Source organism: Poecilia mexicana, unplaced genomic scaffold (assembly GCF_051168715.1).
Source record: "Poecilia mexicana isolate PSO_F unplaced genomic scaffold, ASM5116871v1 scaffold_1, whole genome shotgun sequence".
In the NCBI taxonomy this organism is placed as follows: domain Eukaryota; kingdom Metazoa; phylum Chordata; class Actinopteri; order Cyprinodontiformes; family Poeciliidae; genus Poecilia; species Poecilia mexicana.
In genome coordinates, this window is record NW_028263370.1 from 1,636,153 (window position 1) to 1,659,106 (window position 22,954).

At 40.9% G+C, this 22,954-nt stretch overlaps 1 protein-coding gene across 1 annotated transcript in view; it reads right to left on the minus strand.

Annotated features, from left to right (window-relative positions):
- LOC106908529 (voltage-dependent T-type calcium channel subunit alpha-1H-like) overlaps positions 1-22,954 on the minus strand; it is a 290,955-nt gene that overhangs the window by 117,505 nt on the left and 150,496 nt on the right. The window contains exon 10 of the mRNA XM_088014499.1: positions 13,802-14,151. Within this exon, the coding sequence (XP_087870625.1) occupies positions 13,802-14,151 (350 nt within the window). The remainder of the gene's footprint in view (positions 1-13,801; positions 14,152-22,954) is intronic.

Below are 22,954 nucleotides of genomic sequence, written 5' to 3' on the forward strand. Positions count from 1 at the left end.
TAAAATGAAATAAAAAGTTTTTTTTTTTTTCTTTTTTAAGCCGGATTGCAAGTGTCTCTGTTGCTCTGAACGCTTCACTGGCGGAGCAGATTTATTCCTGAAAGATATGTTTATAGAAGATAGGTTTATAGTTTCTGCACTTAAAACCGGACCAATCACACCGCTGGCGCCTCTGCGTGTTGCCTTGTGCGCTGCAGTAACTGGATTAAGTTTACCTCAGCGTGGATCCCGCTCGCCTCCTTTCACTCAAACTGGACACAGGCTGACTTGTATGGATATTGACATCAACCCCCTGTGAGGAATTATGATTCTTTCCAGAGTTTTTGATCAAGGTAGGACTTTAAACCACTCTGGTTAGCTCTGGTTGCGCAGCTCTACTTGAACTGCAAGAATAACTTGTAGTCGCGCTTTCAGAGGTGCGTTGAGCGAGTGGTGAGAATGATTTATATTTGTGAACAAAGAATTTTGTGCGGCTTTTCCATCCCGACTCTGCCTGCGCTGATAAAGTTTATCTTTGTGTTCCTCAGTTGGCCGGTGTATTAGTTAACGAACTAGCACTAGGAGCTTCCGCGCTCTCCTGTCTGTAACGCATCACGCTGATTTTATTTTTAGTAATATTTTTCCGGTTACACAATGCATCAAACCATATCAAATGCTTTATCCACTTAGTCAGACAGTTATCTCCGCGCAGAGATCTGAGAAACTCGTCCCATAAACCCGACCAACCAGAATAGTTTCTGTGACGCTTATTAAAAACTCAACCGACACAAAATGAAAGAGCTACTAAAGCCACATTAGCAGCATTGAATTAAATCTCCCGTTTGTTGCGCATCTCTGCGTAGTGCAGCAGATTACCTCATCATGCAGGGCCGGTCCAAGGCTGTATGAGGCCTTGAGCAGAATTTGATTTAGGGGCCCCCTTGTTGCTAAAAACATCAACACTTCTACCAGATGTGTTGGACTTAATCTGAGAGAAGGGGAGTAGTTTAATTGGCCAACCTAAAAAGCAGTCAGTTATAATTGCAGTTAACTAAATTGTATTTGTGAACAAACAGAGCTCAAACTCAAACATTAAACTCACAGCATCAGATTGTAGCTGTGGTAACAAAACAAGCTAACTATGAATATTGTTCTTTGAACTTTTACAAAGTAAACTTGCCAGCTCCTTAAAATCTTGCATTTAAATCTTAAACAATTTAAAATCTTTACATTTATGTATGCTGAAATTGAATAAAATTTAGCAGCATTGATCATCTCAATAAACAAGTGTTACATTCATGTATCTGTGGTCTGTGTTAAAATATCAGCATTTATGGGGCCTCTGAAGCCCTGGGTGGCCTGATGGAGCTGCTGACTTAATTTGGATTAAACAAAAGTGCAAATAATTGCTATTCATTTTAATTGTATATTTTGATTTGTTGTTTTTAAGACTAGTTGTGGGTTTAAGTAGTGTCTCACTGTCGATGTTTTCCCGTAACATATAATTACCGAGTGATATTTTTAAATTTCCTGTCACCTTAACATCTTTTAATACAAAAACACGGTGGACCACCAGTGGACCGCCAGTGGACTGCCTCAGCACCCTGACCACCGGGCTTAGCAAGTTTTCTGAGGGAAACCATGTAAGTGGTAGGTTTTTAGACTTGTTTTTTGTGCATATTGGCTGTTTGATTAGAGAATGACATAAAAAAAACAAAGTTTTCATTTCATTCCAAATAAGATAGAATAGCTTATTAATCTACCACTGTTACGTCCCAAAGTGTACAGCGCCAATGTAATGCAACTCTACTTTGAGTTTCTTTTCATTCCCTAAAGAGGATGAGTTGAGGAAAAAACAGATTGTCAACATTCAAAAAGGTAATTTTGTGATTACAAATCAAACAAAGATCTCTCTCATTTTGTGCCATTAAATGAGAGAGCCATCAAACCCGCAAGGACAGCGCCGGTTTCTAACCAGAGCTGTTCCTATTCTTTTTGAATGGAATAATTTCTCTCTTCTGATCCCTCGCCCTGGTGTTTGGAAGACATCGTCCAGATTCTCCAAAGGAGGAGGATGTGGAAGTTGTATGTCCTGACCACAACAACTGCTTGTCTTTGCAGTGCCAGGTGGATTGGATCTAGGCAGGGGCGCCGTATACGGGTGGAAAGTTAGGACAATTCCAAGGGCCCCTGGCCGACAGCCCCCCCCCCCACCAAAATTAGGGCCCTGTTAATAACAAAATTAATCTTTTCATGTTTTTAAAACATTTTTTAGCAGTAAAATTAAATGTTGCCACTCCCAGAACAAAAACCACACATCCATATTAACCCTGAACACCCTCCTGGATCTGCATGAAATGGTTTGTTCCTGCTTAGTGCGTGAAGGTGACGGTGTTAAGCAGCAGTTGGTAGAAGACAAGAATGACTGTGGTAGTTACTATGCTGTCAAGAAAAATAATAGTTGGATTTTCAAAAAAAAAATTAAAAATATAGAGATAGAGAGAGAAAAAGACATGAGTAACCCAGCGTGTTGAGTAACCCATTTGTAACCCAGTTCTTCTCCAAGAGAGGTGGGTACACTGTGTGAGATTATGAACCATTTAGCATATTTAGCTTAGCTATAGACTACTGTTTGCCTCCATTTAATTTATTGAATGAAGGAACAAATTTACCAACAAATTAATATATTTAACTTGCGCCTGTACCTTTTATTGCGCTTAACAACAGATGAGTCAGTCAGCAGCAGCTCTAACCACCATACCAGTATACACCCCCTTCCTGTATGGAAAGTTGTTTCTCTGCCATTAGCACATTTGGCAGTGAGTAAATGACGTTGATTAACAACACTAAGACCCTCCAGGTTCTGATTGGTTGTTTTTGGCTGGAACGTTACATTACTTTAGCTAGCAATAGTAGCTCAGGGAGGAGGTGGAGAAGATTGATCTTTTCACTGATTATCTGTTTCATAGCAAACTGTCACAACATGGTGACAGTTTTAACAAATATGAAAAAAACTTATTTTAATTAAAGTTATATACTGCAGCTTGATCAAAATGCAACAACATAGCAGTTTTTAGAAGTCTGGACTGCTTTGTGTATATTTTGCAAGTTGCCTATGACTGTTGCTGGTGGGGAGAGACATTTCAATAAACTAAAACTAATAAAAATTTAGGCAACCTATTTGCATACTGTATGCGGACTGTTGGATGTAAAATTCACTAGCAATGAATATTGTGCTAGTATCAGTATTGGACCAAAGAAAAAAAGGCAGTTGCAAGCCTTTAAAATTGTGACGCTTTTGATGGGTCAGATAGACTCAAGAAACTGTAACAGCAGGTGTGCAGGAGGGGCTCAATTTCATGTTTTGTCATGGGGCCCAAGATTCCAGGCGGCGCCTCAGTATAATTGAGGAACTCCGATCTGAGATTGCTTCACTCCAGAGGTAGATGGAGGACATGTCCATTAGTAACAAGTTTGGTTTGGAAAGGTTTGCTGCCTCTGAAGATATTCGTTTTTTTTACAAGGTAAGATGAGCAATAAAGTGAATTACTGGTGTGAATTGTCAGTCAGTTGCTATGGCAAAGAGTGTAGCCGATACAGAGAAAAAGTAGATTAAAAATACATACATCTCAGGTTTCATTTTGTTAGCAGAATTGTTCGACGGTGGCAGAGTGGCAATGGATGGCAAGTAAAAGAATATCGTTTTTGCCCTCCACTAACAATTTTACCAGCTTAACTTCACTGTCAACACAATATTGAAGTAGAGATACTGAGAAACTTACACAACTTGTCGGATTTTTTTAGCCATTATTTTTTAAATTACAGTGGTTCGCTATTGTCTTTGCTGAACTGAAAATTCTTCTACTCTAATAATCAAACGCATAAGTGTGTAGTGCATAGAGCCCATACTATGGGAAACTAACAGGAAAACACAAAGCTGGAAGGTCAGTAGAAAAGAGGGGTAAAATACTGTGTGAAGCAGGAGACTTCAGAGATATGTATATGGCTGTGGTTGAATGTAACTATGCTAGTGTCACTGTGAAATGGCTGTAAATGAAGCTAAATCATGTGTATATATATAAAAAAAAATTCCCCTCTCACCCTCCGTGGGTGGTCTCTTTCATCCTCTGAGCTCGGGTCCTCTACCAGAGGCCTGGGAGCTTGAGGGTTCTGCGCAGTATCTTGGCTGTGCCTAGAACTGCACATTTCTGGACTGAGATGTCTGATGTTGTTCCTGGGATCTGTTGTAGCCACTGCTCCAGTTTGGGGGTGACTGCCCCGAGGGCCCCGATGACCACAGGCACCACTGTGGTCTTTACCTTCCAGGCCTTCTCCAGTTCCTCTCTTAGGCCCTGGTATTTCTCCAGTTTCTCAATTGTAGTATCTGATTACTGGCAAGGCATAGCTGTTTATTGCACGGATCTTGTTCTTGCCATTGAGCTGGCTTCTCAGGACTTGCCTTATTCGTTGGAGGTATTTGGCTGTGGCTCCTGTCCTTGTGACCTCATCGAGGTTGCCATTTGCTTGCTGTATTCCCAGGTACTTGTAGCTGTGCTCTATGTCTGCTATTGTTCCTTCTGGGAGTGAGACCCCTTCTGTGTGGACGACCTTCCCTCTCTTTGTGACCATCCGGCCACACTTCTCTAGTCCGAATGACATCCCAATGTCAGTGCTGTAGATCCTGGTGGTGTGGATCATTGAGTCGCTCGCTCTTGGCGTACAGCTTGATGTCATCCATGTATAGGAGGTGACTGATTGTGGCCCCATTCTTGAGTCGTAGCCAGTCTTGTTGATGATTTGGCTAAGGGGGTTCAGGCCTATGCAGAACAGCAGTGGGGACAGAGCATCTCCTTGATATATGCCACATTTGATGGACACTTGTGCAAGTTTTTGCACCACCCTTGTTTCAAGGGTGGTTTTCCACAGCCCCATCGAGTTTGCAATGAAGGCTCTTAGAGTACTTTTGCAGTCTAGTTTATGGTTTTACATCATAGATATACAGATCAGCAATAGGTGCTGTGGTGGCGCAGGGGCGAAGCACAACCCCTTTATTGGGGCCTTATTCCTCGTGCCAGTGGTCGCAGGTTCGATTCCTGGCCTGGCAACATTTGCTGCATGTCTTCCCCCTCTCTCTCATAACCCTCTTTCCTGTCAAACTACTTTCAAATAAAGGACACTAGAGCCAAAACCTTTAATTTAAAAAAAAAGAACATCAGCAAAATTTGGCATTTTGGCTGATTAATTCTGTTAATTTTAAGGTAATTAGCTGCAGGCAATACAATGTTTTTTTTAATGATTTTTTTACAATAGATTTCTCTGTTTTCTACATTTCAAAATCACTTGCAATATATGTTTATGGAGTTATTGTAATTCCATGTATTTTCTACAGTAATTAAATGCTTTTTATATCACAGTCAGCAACTGTAACTAGTTTACCATTTTTTTGCTGTAAATTTACGGACTTATTTTACAGTGTTGACTGATGGTGATTCCATGTATTTTGTACGGTAATAAAATGTTCGGATTTTACGGTGATAAACTGTTGTATTTTACCATTTTTTACCGTGAAATTTATATATAGCTATAGCTATATATATATATATATATATATATATATATATAGCTGACTGTATAGCTCATTGATAAGCACGACATGCCGGCTCAGACGTCGCCCGGCCAAACAAGGTCTGTGTCAGGTGCTAGGGAACCAGAGCACCTTGATGAAAAATGGGCTACTGGAACAAGACGGAAATGGGCGAGAGATGAAAACATGGATCTGTTGGAATGCTACTACTCAAGTAACCCTAGTCAGAGGGGCATGCATGCAAAGACTGTGGGAGGAATGGTTACTTCGACATCCCCAGTCAACACTAACTGCCAAACAACTAGTAGCTCATTGTTCCAACATCCGCAAACGGCAACTGCTATCACAACTTGAGATTGACGAGGTACAACACAAAGGGGAGGAGCCAGGACGCCAGGTCAGAAGGGAGTTAACTACAACTACCCGCCCAGAGACTGGGTATGTAGCCCCAGTAATGAACGAACCATCTGAGCTGAACGAGGCAGCAACTGACCTGAGAGAGAGAATCATGGCCTGAATGAACACCAGACAACCCCGATGCCAATTACAACGGCTGAGTGAAGTACCATCAGAAAGTCTCATTGAAGATGTGAATGCAGCATTGAGAACAATCCCTACCAACACCATAACTGAAACCAATGAACTGATTGATATACAACTCAGCATCAGTGATCCTTGAGATGCTTGGCTATAAGAGCAACCATGAGACCCAATATCCACCATGGAAAAGACGGTTAGAGGCTAAGATCAAGATAACAAGGAGGGAAGTGAGCCAACTGTCAGAGCTCCAAAGAGGTGCAATGAAAAGATCAGTACCTAAGAAGTACAGCCAGATGCCCATACCTGAAGCACTCGAAACTGCCAAACAAAGGCTCCAAGCCTTGGCCAGCCGCCTAAAGAGATACACAAGAGAGAATGAAGCCAGGAGGATTAACCAGCTCTTCTCCACCCAACCAGCTAAAGTGTACTCTCAATGGCAGGGTAATAACAACAGAGCAGACCCACCAAGGCTGGAGACTGAACAATACTGAAAAGGCATATGGGAAAGGGAGGCATCCCACAACAGCAATGCACAGTGGTTAGCTACAGAAACTCACTGCCCTCCATGAGCGACTGGCAGCTCAACTGCTACAGAATGGGACTGCACAATCCTGATCCAGAAGGATCCCTCAAAGGGTTCAGTCCCATCCAACTATCGGCCGATAACCTGTCTCTCTACAACATGGAAGATCATGTCAGGCATCATAGCAGCTAAGATAAGCGGGCACATGGATAAATACATGGCACAGAAGGGCATCGGCATCGGCATAAATAGCAGAGGAGCCAAACACCAACTCCTTGTAGACCACACAGTCACCCGAGACTGCAAAACCCGACACACCAACCTGTGCACCGCTTGGATTGATTACAAGAAAGCCTATGACTCAATGCCACACACTTGGATCATTGAATGCTTAGAGATGTACAACATCAATAGGACTCTAAGAGCCTTCATTGCAAACTCGATGGGGCTGTGGAAAACCACCCTTGAAGCTAACTGCAAACCACTTGCACAAGTGTCCATCAAATGTGGCATATATCAAGGAGATGCTCTGTCCCCACTGCTGTTCTGCATAGGCCTGAACCCCCTTAGCCAAATCATCAACAAGACTGGCTACGGATACCGACTCAAGAATGGGGCCACAATCAGTCACCTCCTATACATGGATGACATCAAGCTGTACGCCAAGAGCGAGCGAGACATCGACTCACTGATCCACACCACCAGGATCTACAGCACTGACATTGGGATGTCATTCGGACTAGAGAAGTGTGGCCGGATGGTTACAAAGAGAGGGAAGGTCGTCCGCACAGAAGGGGTCTCACTCCCAGAAGGAACAATAGCAGACATAGAGCACAGTTACAAGTACCTGGGAATACCACAAGCAAATGGCAACCTCGATGAGGTCACAAGGAAAGGAGCCACAGCCAAATACCTCCAACGAATAAGGCAAGTCCTGAGAAGCCAGCTCAATGGCAAGAACAAGATCCGTGCAATAAACAGCTATGCCTTACCAGTAATCAGATACCCTGCCGGAATAATTAGCTGGCCAATGGAAGAGATAAAGGCCACGGATGTTAAGACTCGGAAGCTCCTAACCATGCATGGAGGGTTCCACCCCAAATCCAGCACCCTGAGACTGTACACAAGCCGTAAGGAAGGAGGCAGAGGACTAGTGAGTGTGAGAGCCACTGTCCAGGATGAAACATCCAAGATCCATAAATACATCAAGGACAAAGCCTCAACGGACGATGTGCTCAGCGAATGTCTCAGGCAATGGGGAACAGAGGACGAGGTGATGGAGGAACCATCATGGGAAGACAAGCCCCTACATGGGATGTACCACCGACAAATAACTGAAGTGGCTGATATCAGGAAATCCTACCAATGGCTGGAGAAAGCTGGACTCAAGGACAGCACAGAGGCCCTCATCCTGGCCGCCCAGGAACAGGCCCTAAACACCAGAGCAATAGAGGCTCAGATCTACCACACCAGACAAGACCCAAGGTGTAGGTTGTGCAAGGAGGCCTCTGAGACAGTCCAGCACATAACAGCAGGGTGCAAGATGCTGGCAGGGAAAGCGTACATGGAACGACATAACCAAGTGGTGGGCATAGTGTACAGGAACATCTGTGCCGAATATGGACTGGAAGCCCCGAGGTCAAAATGGGGAACACCCCCAAAGGTGGTGAAGAATGACCGAGCTAAGATCCTGTGGGACTTCCAGATCCAGACAGACAAGGTGGTAATGGCGAACCAACCGGGCATTGTGGTGGTGGATAAAGAGCAGAGGAAAGCCTTTGTGGTGGATGTAGCAATACCAAGTGACCACAACATCAGGAAAAAGGAGCACGAGAAACTGGAGAAATACCAGGGCCTCAGAGAGGAACTGGAGAAGGCCTAGAAGGTGAAGACCACAGTGGTGCCTGTGGTCATCGGGGCCCTCGGGGCAGTCACCCCCAAACTGGAGCAGTGGCTCAAACAGATCCCAGGAACAACATCAGACATCTCAGTCCAGAAATGTGCAGTTCTAGGCACAGCCAAGATACTGTGCAGAACCCTCAAGCTCCCAGGCCTCTGGTAGAGGACCCGAGCTCAGAGGATGAGAGAGACCACCCGCGGAGGGTGAGAAGGGAATTTTTTATTTTTTTATATATATATATATGTATATATATATAATTAAGTATTAATCATTATTTATTTGTGCCATTATTAATCTTTTTTTATTAGTGTTTGTGTAGTTATATAAAATATATATTGATATTACTAAATAATTTATTAAATAAATTATGAATGGCTGTGTGCTTTGTAATATGCTCTTTATACATCGATATCAGAATATTCCATTCCTATTCTATTGTTATAGCCACTAAGCATATTTAAATATGATGACCTATGTATTAAAAACATACTTAAAAAATACAATTGTTCATAAATGTTGCTTTGATAGATGTTTGAATATGGTTTCCAGTAACAAGTGTGTTATGATCGATTAAATCCACTGATACGTCATTGTGCCTGATAAACACATAACGCTGAGTGGAGTGGAGTACCGCTCCAAGATGGCCGCCCTAAATCTCATCAGCGACAATAGGCGAGAGCGGTCCATGAGGCGTCTATCCTTATATTATGTCTATGTGTGAGACGGTCATGCACGTGGTAGCTGCGCTGTGACGTGAAATGGGCATTAGCCAATGAAACGCGGCCCCTGTGGTAAGGTCCGTTGAGACTTGAATTAAAGGTGCCATTTCAACCAAAGATTTGCAATGCGCAAACTCTCCAAAGTGTCTGGTCCATAACTGCTGTCAGCTCCGGTCAGAAAGACGCATTTAGTTCAGAGTCCATGAGATGATATTCAGAAAGGATTTTTTTTTTATTGATTGATTTTAGTTGGGTCTACGATGAACTCTTTGCGTAAAGTCTATAATGTCTGCCCGTGTGCATCAGTCAGTCAGGGGTGTTACTTATAACCTGTCAAAATAACCGACGGGCTTTACATTTTCCCGTGGTTTAAAAAACAACAACTGTCAAATACGGAAAATATTCCGTAAAGGCGACCTCTGGGTGCAACCCTCATATTCACTTCTGTTGGTCTGCTCATAAATGCATTTTCATTACAAATGTGGCACCATTCATAAGAAAATGCACAGGACGACAAGCAGTATCGACAAGAGGCAGTGTCTTTTTTGTTGTTGTTGTTGTTTGTTTTTTTAAAAAGACCAACCACAAATTTTCTTATTAGTTGTGACAAGTACATAATTTATAAAGGATTTATATTGGAGATCTACAGAAAAATAGTCTGGTGACTGGAATCTGTCAATTTCAGCTCTAATGAGGCCAGAACACAGACCAGCAAGTCCCAAACAACCAAATTAGTTGCTTTTCTGGTCAATTAATGTGCTATATTAATATCTACCAGGATGTGTTGGCAACAGCACTCTTCAGAGAGGATGGGGTTACTGGTTTAAGTTATTTCAGTATCACTGAAGTGTTAAAAAACAATAACTTGTTTTTATACTTTCTGATTCTATGATGTCAGGGTTTGAAAACCAAACACAAATTCCTTGATGGAGCAAATGATCTTGGCCAAGATATTGTTTTTAAAAATGTTTAAAAATGAAAAAAATGACAGGAAGGCTGAAAACTACAGAGTTGCTCTACTTTATCCTTTTGAACTTGTAACCCTTCACTGTTATGAAACATGGTAACTATGGCAATGCCAGCAACCTTTTACAAATTTTTCAGTTAATGTACATGTCTATCTTCACCAGGAAACACGCAGAAACTGAATGCTTTGTAATGCTAGCTGCACTAATCATGGTAATCATGCTAATTGCCAATAGGATGCTGAGTAAAAAATTAAGATGTCAACTTTGTAATTACTGAAAAATTATTAAAACACTGTTTTACTGTGAATGAGCTTTCACATATTGGTGTGAAAGCTCATTCACATCAATATGTGTGAATGACAAATAAACACAAATAAAGTGTTTTTTTGGTAACACTTTATTTGAAGGGGGTTGAATAAGACTGTTATGACACTTTCATAAACATGACATAACACCTGTCCTGAACATGAATAAGTCTTCATGAATATTTATGACTGTTGTCATAAAGCGTCATTCGGTAAATTATGACACTTAATACAAAGCTGACATTATTGAAAATGTCTTTATTCAAAATCATTACTGTTTAAACTTTACCTTTAATAACATAAAGTTACCTAATGTCATAAAGCGGTTTTGGTGAGGTGAGGAGAGACGCTGAGACCCAGGTTATGGTGATTAAGATGTATTTAATAATGATGATGCTCGAAACAGTCCAGGACAGGCAGCACGACAGAAAACAAGCTCGCAGCTAAATACCAGTAGCAACTGACAAATCGGACTAGACAGGAGCAAGCACAAACCACGACTTGACAGTTCTACTGGCGAGTACGGACAACAAACTTAGACATTGACATTGACAAGGACCCGACGAGGAACACAGACAACAGGTGGGTTTAAATACACACGGGGTAATCAGGGGAATGAGACACACCTGGGGAGCAATCAACGGGGAGGACAGGACAGAGACTCACAGGAAAACAGGACTGAACACAGAGAACTCAAAAATAAACACACAGAAACACGGATCGTGACAGTACCCCCTCCTTAAGGGGCGGCTACCAGACGCCCAACAGAAAAGTCCAAAAACACAAAACAACCCAACAGGGTGGGTGGAGGGGCGACGGAAGGAGGGCAAGAGTCCATAGAAAAACAGTCCAACAACAAAAATCTACCCAACAGGGCGGGCGGAGGGGCGAATCTGGCGGACGTCGCCGGCGCAGGAACCTGAGCCCCGGAGGCGGGTTCGGCGGGCGTCGCCGGCGCAGGAAGCAGAGACGTAGAGGCGGGTCCGGCGGTCTCCTCCGCTGGCGCAGGAAGCCAAGACAGGGAGGCGGGTCCAGCGGGTCCGGCGGTATCCGGCGCTCGGGCCTGTGGGGCCGGCTGGAGGCCCTGGAGGGCCAGCAGAGGGGCCGGCCGGCAGGAAGCTCGGACGGAGCAGGCTCTGGAGGCTCAGATGGAGCACTGGGAACACTGGGAGACTGAGCACTGGGAACACTGGGAGACTGAGCACTGGGAACACTGGGAGACTGAGCACTGGGAGACTGAGCACTGGGTGACTGAGCACTAGGAGCGGACTCGGGAAGCTCTGGAGGCTGCGCTCCGGCAGCGGGCTCGGGAAGCTCTGGCTCGGGGGGCTGCGCTCCGGCAGCGGGCTCGGGGAGTTCTGGGTCGTCCGCAAACTCAGGGGGCGGAGCCACATGGAACTCGGGAAGCTCGGGGAACTCTAGGGGCGCGGGAGACTGACGCCGCCTCGGCGCGGGGACCAGAGGCGGGGGAGACTGACGCCGCCTCGGCGCGGGGACCAGAGGCGGGGGAGACTGACGGGACCCAGGGGCCGGGATCTCCGGCGGCACAGGGCGGTGGTGCCGTTGACGCCTCCGGCGGCACAGGGCGGCAATGTCGGCGGGGTCCAACCCCTGGTGGGCACAGCACCAGCCGTGTTCCCCACCAGGGATTAGTCCAGGCGTCCATGATGGTAAGCTCCTCACCGTAGTTTGTGGTCGGGTCCTACTGTCATTTTGGTGAGGTGAGGAGAGACGCTGAGACCCAGGTTATGGTGATTAAGATGTATTTAATAATGATGATGCTCGAAACAGTCCAGGACAGGCAGCACGGCAGAAAACAAGCTTGCAGCTAAATACTGGTAGCAACTGACAAATCGGACTAGACAGGAGCAAGCACAAACCAGGACTTAACAGTTCTACTGGCGAGTACGGACAACAAACTTAGACATTGACATTGACAAGGACCCGACGAGGAACACAGACAACAGGTGGGTTTAAATACACACGGGGTAATCAGGGGAATGAGACACACCTGGGGAGCAATCAACGGGGGGACAGGACAGAGACTCACAGGAAAACAGGACTGAACACAGAGAACTCAAAAATAAACACACAGAAACACGGATCGTGATACCTAATTTTTAAAGTGCAATCAGTAATACTTTTTATAACAAATTTATATCAGTAATGATTTCTTGGTTAATGTCAAGCTGTCATAACAAAGACATTTTGAATAATGTCAACTTTGTATTAAAAGTGTCATAATTTACCGAATGACATTTTATGACAACAGTCATAAATATTCATGAAGGCTTATTCATGTTCATGACAGGTGTTATGTCATGTTTATGACGGTGTCATGACGGTCTTATTCAACCCCCTTCAAATAAAGTGTTACCTTTTTTTTTATTAATCATGATGATTAACTTGAAGAAGGAGAAAAAGTGTCAATTTCAAACATGAGCAGGATGCTTTATGCCACAGGCTTGAGTAACATGTCCTTGCTTCCATAAACATAGCCAGGGAGTTTTCTCACAGATTATGCAAAGCAGCAATGCTGTGTAAACATGCAGCTGGATTCTGAGCATGCCCAGTGATGCTGGCCTGACACAAAGCTGCTCACAGAAGATTAAAAAGGTGTTTTCCTGAACTGCAATACTCACAGGGACATTTTTGCATTTTGATGTGTAAAGTTTTTAAATAGTAACTGAAAAATAGGTTTTATTCATACATTTGGTGAAATTATTTCATCACATAGCTGTGAAGCCACGTCTGACTATCCAGGCATAGAAATAGGATAAAATGAGGCAGCTCTTATAGTTAAATATTCAACATTCACTATGCTATGGCCATCCAGATGTGTCAAGGAGCAGACTGAATGGCAAATGAAATCTTCCCTCATTTTCCACAGTCTGCTGCCGACATTCAGCCAATCGGAATGTCAGATCTGTCCTCCTCCACCCGATTCTTCCCTTCACTCCTGCCTTCTCCTGCGACTCAGCTCTATTTCCGCTCAGTCTCTTACTCTTTTCCCAGGGTCACTCTTTAATTAGCACTGGAGGTCTTATGAGTTTCCCCATCTCCTCATACATGTCTGCATACACCCACACACAGCCAAGCATGCACACTGGTGTTGAGATCCCATATGCTGGGTGCTGTAAGTTTTGATTGGAGGGTAAATTTGTTGACTTTCTCACACACAGTGATTAGCACGTCAGTCAGACAGGAGTCACATTCGGTCTGAGGGAGCCATGCACCGAGTCGTGCACGTTAACACAAACATGCTAGCAGTCTAATGGCTCACCTGCTCGTGGTACTCTATGCCCATTGACAGCGTGTTAATGAGGATGGCAATCATGATTCCCCTGCTGAAGTATCTGCTGCAGACAATAAGTTCTAACTTGTTTCGGAGTCTCAGCCAAAAGCATTTCCAGATGCTTATCTTTGGCTCAGATCGTTGTGGACTGCTACACTGGCATGGACTGTCATTGTGATACAGGTTGTCAATGTGGCATGAGTTTCCATGGAGAGGGTCTTCCGACTGCTCATCCGGATGTTCACCGAGTTGGTTGTAGTAGACGCAGTAAGGACATACCGACGAATCTCCAGAGACTTCACCAGGCAGAGGTAGAGAGGAATAACCAGCAGACACACCTGTGCACACACCAGGGAGGACGGGATGTAAGACTTGTACAGTAACACTCAAAAGTCATGAGTCAGGCCCCATTTCCTTCTGTGGATGGGGAAATAGGTGTTCGATCCTCTGCTATTTTATTAAGTTTACTCACAAACAAATGCACAGTTGATGATCTGTAAAGTTGATGATACTTTTATTATAATGCAGAGATATAAAGAAATCAGTTTATAAAACAATATCCCAAAACATTGAAAATCTCAGGGAGCATTGTTCAACTAATCATATGAAAATGCAGGCTGGCACAACAGCAAACCAGCCAGTACATGACTGACAACCTATAATGACAGGATAAGCAGGGGGAGCAGTCATAGGTAAGCAGCTGAGAGAACTGCTGTAATTCTAGAAGAACTTCATCTAAAGCTTGATTGGAGAATCTGGCCACAGGACATCTATAAGTTAGTAATCAACAAAACCTGCTTGGAGTTTGTCTCAAACAGCACCGTCGCAATAAGAAAATCAATTAATCACATAATAAATGAAAATGGGTTTAATACTTTCAATTTGCATGATTTGTATTTCACTTTTCTCTCTTTCTACCAAAAACTGGAATATAACAGTCTTCAGTGTGGTGCTTTGGACTCAGCTGGCCTATTTTGGAAGACAATTTTGTTAACACAGACTTCATGATCAATTTTATTTGTTGTTTCTATTCTTTTGTTTATTTATTTTAGATATTTAAAATGTCCAAAATAAATACTGTCTGTTGAGATGCGTTACCAAGGCCGAGAAAGAGTCACACGCTGTTAGACAAAGGGCCCATAGTAAAGAGTTACATTTTTGATTCTGTTAGACACTAAAGCATATTTCTCACGAGAAACAGAAACTTATCAGGCCACAGAGACATGGTGTGATTTCAGGGAGTGTCTTCAGTTCATATAATCAGCTGCCCTCCTCTTTCTCCTCAGACGCTGCAGACTTTTTTAGAAACTCTTCTCGGATGTAATGGTAAAGCGTCTCCTTTCAGCGCTGAAAGTTAATAAAATAAGTAAAGTCTGAATGCTTTTGTTGGCTGATTTTATGCTCCGTGTGTCAATACAAATTATGATTCATCGATTGAGATTCTCGTTCTCAACATGTCCCACTGTTAAATGCTCATTAGAATGAAAAGTTAATTGATCTGTGAGGATGTGCTCTTGCATTATTTTGCCAAGACCTTTATATTACTCGAAAATGGTCTCTGAACAACATTATTGTTTATCACAATGACTTCTGAGACAATTTGTCATCCAGCAAAATTTGTCATTGTGATAGGCCCAGTTGTGTCAGTTCATCCTTAATAAGAACTAGTTCTTTTCATCTCCATCCCCAAACTGTGCAGCATTAAGTGATGACAGTATGAGCTATATTTGATGCTTCTCTTACTTAAAAAGCAACTTTGCTCAGGTCAAAGTTCTCAAAAGTATGGGCATCAGTAATGATCACATTCTTATTGAATGCACTCTGGTCTCAAACTATATAGAGCACACAGTAAACGTGTTGAAGTCAGTACTCTAGCCAGATGACACTAAAATGTAGCTTCTTTGGGGAGGTGTTGTCCTCATGGCAGTGGTCGCAAGTTCGATTCACAGCCTGGCAACATTTGCCACATGTCTCATTACTCTGTTTCCTGTCGAACTACTTTCAAATAAAAGCCACTAGAGCCAAAGTATTTCAAAGTGCTTGACATCATAAAAACACAAAGTCATGCAACACAGAATTAAAATATTACATTAAGTCAATGCCATTGTTAAATTCTTAATTAATTATGTTTCCAAAGCAACTCTAAGCAGGTGGGTTTTTAGTCTAGAGGTGCTCAGTGTTTCAGCTGTTTTGCAGTTTTCTGGAAGTTTGCTACAGATTTGTGGTGCATAGAAGCTGATCGCTGCTTCTCTATGTTTGGTTCTGGTTCTGGGGTTGCAGAGCAAAACCAGAAGACCTGAGAGGTCTGGAACAACAGCAGATCTTTAATGTATTGTGGTGCTAAGCTGTTCAGTGATTTATAAACTAACAACAGTATTTTAAAGTCTATTCTCTGATCTACAGGGAGCCAGTGAAGGACTTTAGAACTGGTGTTCCTGGTTTTAGTGAGAACATCAGCATCAGCGTTCTGGATCAGCTACAGCTGGAGGACTGATTTGTTGGACAGACTTGTGAAGATGCTGTTACAGTAATCAATGCGACTAAAGATAAACGCATGAATGAGTTTCTCTAGATCGTGCTGAGACATTAGTCCTTTAATCCTGGAAAGGTTTTTTAGGTGGTAGAAGGCCGACTTTGTAACTGTGTTTATGTGGCTCTGAAGGTTCAGGTCAGAGTCTATCACTACTCCCAGGTTTTGGGCCTGATCACTAGGTTTTAGCTGTAATAACTGAAGCTGTGCATTGACTCTAGTTCGCTCCTCTTTAGGTCCAAAGATAACTTCAGTTTTGTTTCTGTTCAGCTGGAGAAAGTTTTGGCACATCCACACATTGATCTGTTCTAAGCATCTATTCAGTGATTGGATGGGTTCAGAGTCACCTGGTGACATCGTGATGTAGAGCTGTGTATCACCTGCATAGTTATGGTAGCTGATCTTATTTCCTGTTATAACCTGAGCCAGTGGGAGCATATAAATATTGAATAAGAGGAATCCTGGGGTACAATAGTGGCAACATCATGCTATGTAAATGCTTTTCATCAGTAGGGACTGAAACTAGTTGGTCATAGTTGATGAAAAGAAAAAACACAGAAGGCAAATCTTTATTTATTTATTATTATTATTATTATTATTATTATTATTATTATTATTATCATTTATTTATTTATTTATTTATTTTAAGTGACGTCTCCGGCAAAGTAACAATCAGAATTATTCCCTGGGTGCCAAAGAGAAACCCAGCACATTTACTTTTTACAAGAGGAGCATTATTGCTTTGGCTATAATGCTCCTCTTGGTGTAGACATACTCTTCACTATAAATTTCTTTAGGTTTATTTCATGGCATCTGCTGACAGTTTGTTGAGCCTGATACTTCTTTGTGTGTCCTCTACTTGTCAACTTTTCTCCAACACACATAGATGTTGGAGTCGGGTAGAAGGCTTGGACAAAAACAAAAAACAAGAGAAACGCATCCCAAAAACCCCCACAAAGGAATATTCAGAAAATTTCAGGAACTACTGATCAAGTCAGGATGATATATTCAAAGAAAATGTAACTCCTTGGAAGCAAATTATTATAGAATTAAAGGTGGTAAGAGCATGGAGAAAAGCCATATTTAAATGTCTCTCATGGGGACATTTAGTCATTCAACATATCCCAAGAACTGTCTTTTCATTTCATAGAGACAACAACATGAAAATCCAAAGTGGAGTTTGGGCAGTTTGCACAGAGGGAGAGGTGTTTTATTAGAAAAGGGATGTGTGCCTGTGTGTGCATGCGCATCAGTGCTTCTGTGTGTGAGTGTGTGTATATATAAGTATGTGCGTTCCTGGGTGGGGTAAGGTTTTAGTAGAATTCATTAAGAAACCGCTCGGGAGGAATGCTCTGATGACATAACAAGAAACACTTATCTAGTACAAGGGCTCCACTTGTCATTGCAGTTTTAACAAATTCATGTTTCACTGAAGGAAGATATAGAGAAATCAATATACTCATTCAGCGGTCTGTGTCTACAGATAATGTTGACTTCTCTTCCAGCAGGAGGACTTCTAGAAATCTTGCTGAGAAGAGCCCTATCTTGAGATGCATCAGTAGTGCATTACACGATCTACTGAGTAATTTCTGCTGTTTCATGAATATGAAAAGTGCCCCAGAAACATTTATTATTTATTGCTGAACTAGATTAAAAAATTATGTACATGTTCTTTGTTGCCTAACCTACTTTGTATTGTCTGTTACAACAGCTAAGCACTACTTTACCCTGTAAAACATGTAAAGTTGTTGGAATGTGGGGTGTTTTGAGTTTGGTTTTGGATTTTTGTCATTTTTGGTGTTCTTTAGGTTTTTCTATTTAGTTGTCTTGTTTTCCACTTTTGTTCTTCCTTAATGATTCTAATTATGGTTTTTCTTATTTTGGTAACACTTTATTTGACGCGATGTGAATAAAACTGACATGACATAACACCTGGCATGAACATGAGTAAGTCTTTATGAAAATTTATGACTGTTGTCATAAAGTGTCATTCGGTAAATAATGACATTTTTAATACAAAGTTGACATTATTCAAAATGTCTTCGTTATGACAGCTTGACATTAACCAAGAAATTGTGATCTATCATAAGTTTGTTATAAAAGTATTACCGATTAAACTTTAAAAAATATGTAGCTTTATCTGGTAATATTATATTGCTCTGTCATTTTGTTTAGTTTTAAATTTATAATTGATCTAATTGATCTGAAGTTTTACAGCAAGATGTCTACAAAGAACTTAAGAACTTAGCATTTGAAACAAGCATGGAATACACCATCTCCACCAGTGAGAGGCAGCAGTGCACAAACAGTCGAGCAGTGTGTTAGTGAAGAAGAAATCTACCACAAGATGGAAGTTATTTAAAAATAAGCCGAAGTTTATCACCCAATTAATATGAGGTATGTGTCTTATTAACTCTATATTTTCTTTGAGAAAATAACATTGACTATATTCTCTTTCTTTGTAATGTTAGCTATAAGCAATTCAAGCCAATCCTACCTTGCTGTTAGTTAATTTTAGCTAAAGTTTTTAATCTCCATTACTGTAACGTTAGCCCTCAATATTAAACATATTTTAAAGACAGGCAAATAGTTTTTTTCTCTCCAATTTTGATCTAATAAATTAAAAGCGAATATGTTAGTCAAAGTTATCCTTCATGTGCATTATTTAGCAACTTGGCTGATGTGACACAGAGTTTGTGTTCTTTGCTTTGGCAAGTTTAGCCACATGAAAACCCAGGCTAGCCTAAGGACACATGGTGGGGAGGACAAAGTTGGCTAATGAAGACATGCTAGGAGTGTGGAGGATGATAATGAGGACCAGCCACCAGAGAAAGAAGTTTCTGTTTGACCAAAGAGAAAGAAGCAGATGAAATATTCCCCAAGAAAATTAGGTAAGTTATTTTTGTGTTAATATTTTTTCCAGTTGTAGGGGGTGTGAGGAGACATGTAAGTGGAGAAGGGGGAGCAGGAATCAACATTCACCAGCTGAGTTAACAAGTTACATTTTAGACAACTAATTGTTGTCAAATGTAGGTGTTTATTTATTTATATTATTATACACTTCTTAAGCCATAAGCCAGAGTATCTGGTTGGAAATAATTTTGAATGCTCATTAAGTGAAAAGATCCATTCATGTGCCCAAAACTATACATTAAATGATGCAATCTGAATAACAACAGGCTGTATGAATTTCTGCCAATTCATGCAGCCAGAATAATGTTGTTCAGCTCCAGTTATTATGCTACTTGTATTAAAAAATAATTGTATTGCACTTTATAACCACCAGTCATGTTAATTAGACATTTGTCTGCCAGTCTACCATTCTGACAGTGTGCAGCAAGGGACATTTTTGGAATGGTATTTAAATAAATGCTGAATTAAGATCACATTACATTTTTGTTTATTTGTTTTTGTTCTTGTTTTTGAGTGACCACAGTGGATTGAGTCATCACCCACCATGAGAATGTCCAGAAGAGATTCACCAAGTTTGAATTCATGAAAAGGCTTTCGCCATGGTTAGCATTGACCACAACTATTGCAAGAACAGCTATAATTTCTGAGCATTTCCAGACACCTTTAAAGAGCTGCTTCATGGAAATTAAGGCAAGAAGAAAATTGCTCTGTTTTCAGAGTGTTATAGGAAGACTATAATGAAGGAGATGGCTGACACAGTCAAAGCAAAAAATGTTAGGACTGTTGAAAGAACATATTTTCTTAAGTTAAAGAATAAGTAATTCTGTTTTAGTTTTTCAATCAGTATTTCAGGGTTACAATATATGACCAGAAGTTAACCCCTCTGTATCCTTTGTTTTATTCCAATGTACAAAGGGTTTGTTCTACATTTATGATGGTAGTTATAAGTAGTCCAGTGTTTTCCACTTCACTTGAGGTAAGACTTAACATTAATGACTATGTTAATATAGCACTTGACACTGTAATGACAATTAATGACATCTTTATAACTGTTGCTACTTGTTTCAGTTTACTTGAGGTGAGCAATAATGTTAATGACACTGTAATAACACTAAATGACATCTTCATAACTGGTGTTACTTGTTCCACCTGATGTAATTATTGACTGTTATAAAGCTTAATGAAATCTTTATTGTTGGTGTGATACACCATAAAGTGGGAGAATTTAATTATCACTTGGTGATAGTCCAGAAAATCTGTTTAAGAATATACGCCACCACACAGAAATTAATAGTATTGCAATTAATTACATATATGGGTTTTTTTTGTTGTTTTTTTTTTTTTTTTAAACTTAAATTTACCAAAATACCCTGTTAAATAAATAAAAGGAAAAAAAAAGGTAACGAAGGTTCGGGCAACGTCTCACCAGGAGACCGGAATTGAGGAGCCCCGCCCCTCGCTCTTCAGACAGAGTTTGGGGAAGAAGATGGCGGTTGTCCTTTCTTTCTCTCACTGACTGTTCGTCATTACAGGTTAGTAGTGTGAACTGGTGAGTGCTGCCCCCCCTTTAAAAATGTGGAGTAACAATGTATATTTGGATATGATTTGTAATTTGATAGATAGATGTGCTGAAACATTGAAAATAAATAAAGAAAAAAAGGATTTGTTAGGATCGCAGTTAGCTACATTTTGGCTACAACGGTCGCATAACGGCCGTTCTGAAGATGGCTACATGTATCTTTTAGCTCCGTTCCACTCCCCGATTAAACATTGGTACACTGAGATACATTGTGTTGTTTTATCTGTTAAAAGGGAATTATTATTGTTATGATTATTGTTATTATTATTATTATTACTATAGACGTTACTTTTTCTCCCTTGCTATGTAATCAATTAAACTGTAGTTTATTCAGTCGGACAGTAGTTATTGAAAACACATTAGAGCGAGCTTAAGGTTTTGTTCATTATTACATCTCCCTCTTGCAGTATTCAACATAATTAATCCTCTTATTTGAGAAATGTTTTTTTTAATGTACATCGCTGCACTCTGGATTGATTGGTGAGAGTTGATACCTTTTTACGCAGGTGAAGGCTGTGTGTGTTTTTTTTTTGTAGCAGAAGAAGGGACACAGGAATGTGATTGTTCTAGGAAATGTTAATAATTTCATGATTTCAATAATTTGTAATAAAGACAGAGTTTGGGGAAGAAGACGGCGGTTGTCCTTTCTTTCTCTCACTGACTGTTCGTCATTACAGGCTCTCCAAGATCAAGGGAAAGCAGAAAGTCTTCAGAAGAAGAAAAAAAAAATGGAAAAACAAAAAACATAATTTGTTATATTTGTCACTATAAGTAGAGACGTGTAACATTGGTCCTACTTCAGCTTTATTTCAGGTAGGGGAAATATTAATTACTGTTTTGTTAAAGCTTTTGACAGTGTAATAACACTTAATGACATATGACATATTTATGACGTATGATGATTATTGGTTAGTGTCAAGTTGTCATAACAGACATTTTTGTCTTGGATAACGTCAAGTTGTCATAACGAATATATTTTTGTCTGGGTTAATGTCAAGATTTGTCTCTGCCTGAAAACTACAGACCTATCTCTAAACTTCCTTTTATGTCAAAGATCCTTGAGAAGGTTGTAGCACATCAAATGAACTTTTTTTTAGAGGAAAATGATCTTATGGACATTTTTCAATCTGGTTTTCAAAGATTGCATTCCACAGAAACAGCATTTTTAAAGGTTTCTAGTGATGTGTTGATGGCAGCTGATTCTGGAACTGCACTGTGTTTGTGTACTGGACCTGACTTCAGCTTTTGACACTGGATCTCACTGTTCTTATTAACAGACTAAGGGATATTTTTGGTATTTCTGGCACCGTTTTAAACTAGTTTACTTCTTATTTATCTGATAGGTCTTTTACTGTTTTTATGAATAACATTCACTCTGATGTTGCTCTGCTGTTGTGTGGGGTGCCCCAAGGTTCAGTTTTAGGCCCACTCCTCTTTTTATTGTACTTACACCCTCTAGGTTTCATTTTAAATCATTACAGTAATATTTCATACTATGTGTATCCTGACAATATTCAAATATACTGTTCGTTTCGATCCTCTGAATTTTATAAATTGACTGATGTCAGACATCAAAATAACGCTGAATAACAACTATTTGCAGTTAAATGCAAGTAAGACTGAGATGCTTATCGTAGCTCCTGATGATATAATTGCTGAAATCAGGAAGCATCTTAGGCTTTTAAACTCTTCAGAAAAAAATAGTCTCCGAAATTTAGGTGTTTTCTTCGACAGTTCTTTGTCTTTGGACAATCATTGCAAGCTGTTAGTTTGCAATTGTTTTTACCATTTAAGGAATATTTCAAAGCTGCAAGCTATTTTATCATTGAAGGAACTAGAAATGATTTTCCATGCTTTTATTTCTTCTCGTTTAGACTACTGTAATAGCTTTTTAGCAGGTCTGAGTAAATTCTCCATTGCTTGCCTTCAGTCTGCAAAATACTGCAGCCAGGCTTTTAACCCTTGTGTTTACAAATGGGGTCCAACCGACCCCACACCTGTATCACTTGTATCATTTGCCTCAGTCCTCGCACGCACAAGGGTTATCTAAAACCCACAGAACAGCTCACATAACTCCTGTTCTGGCCTCTCTGATTTGACTCCCCGTGTATTTTAGGAC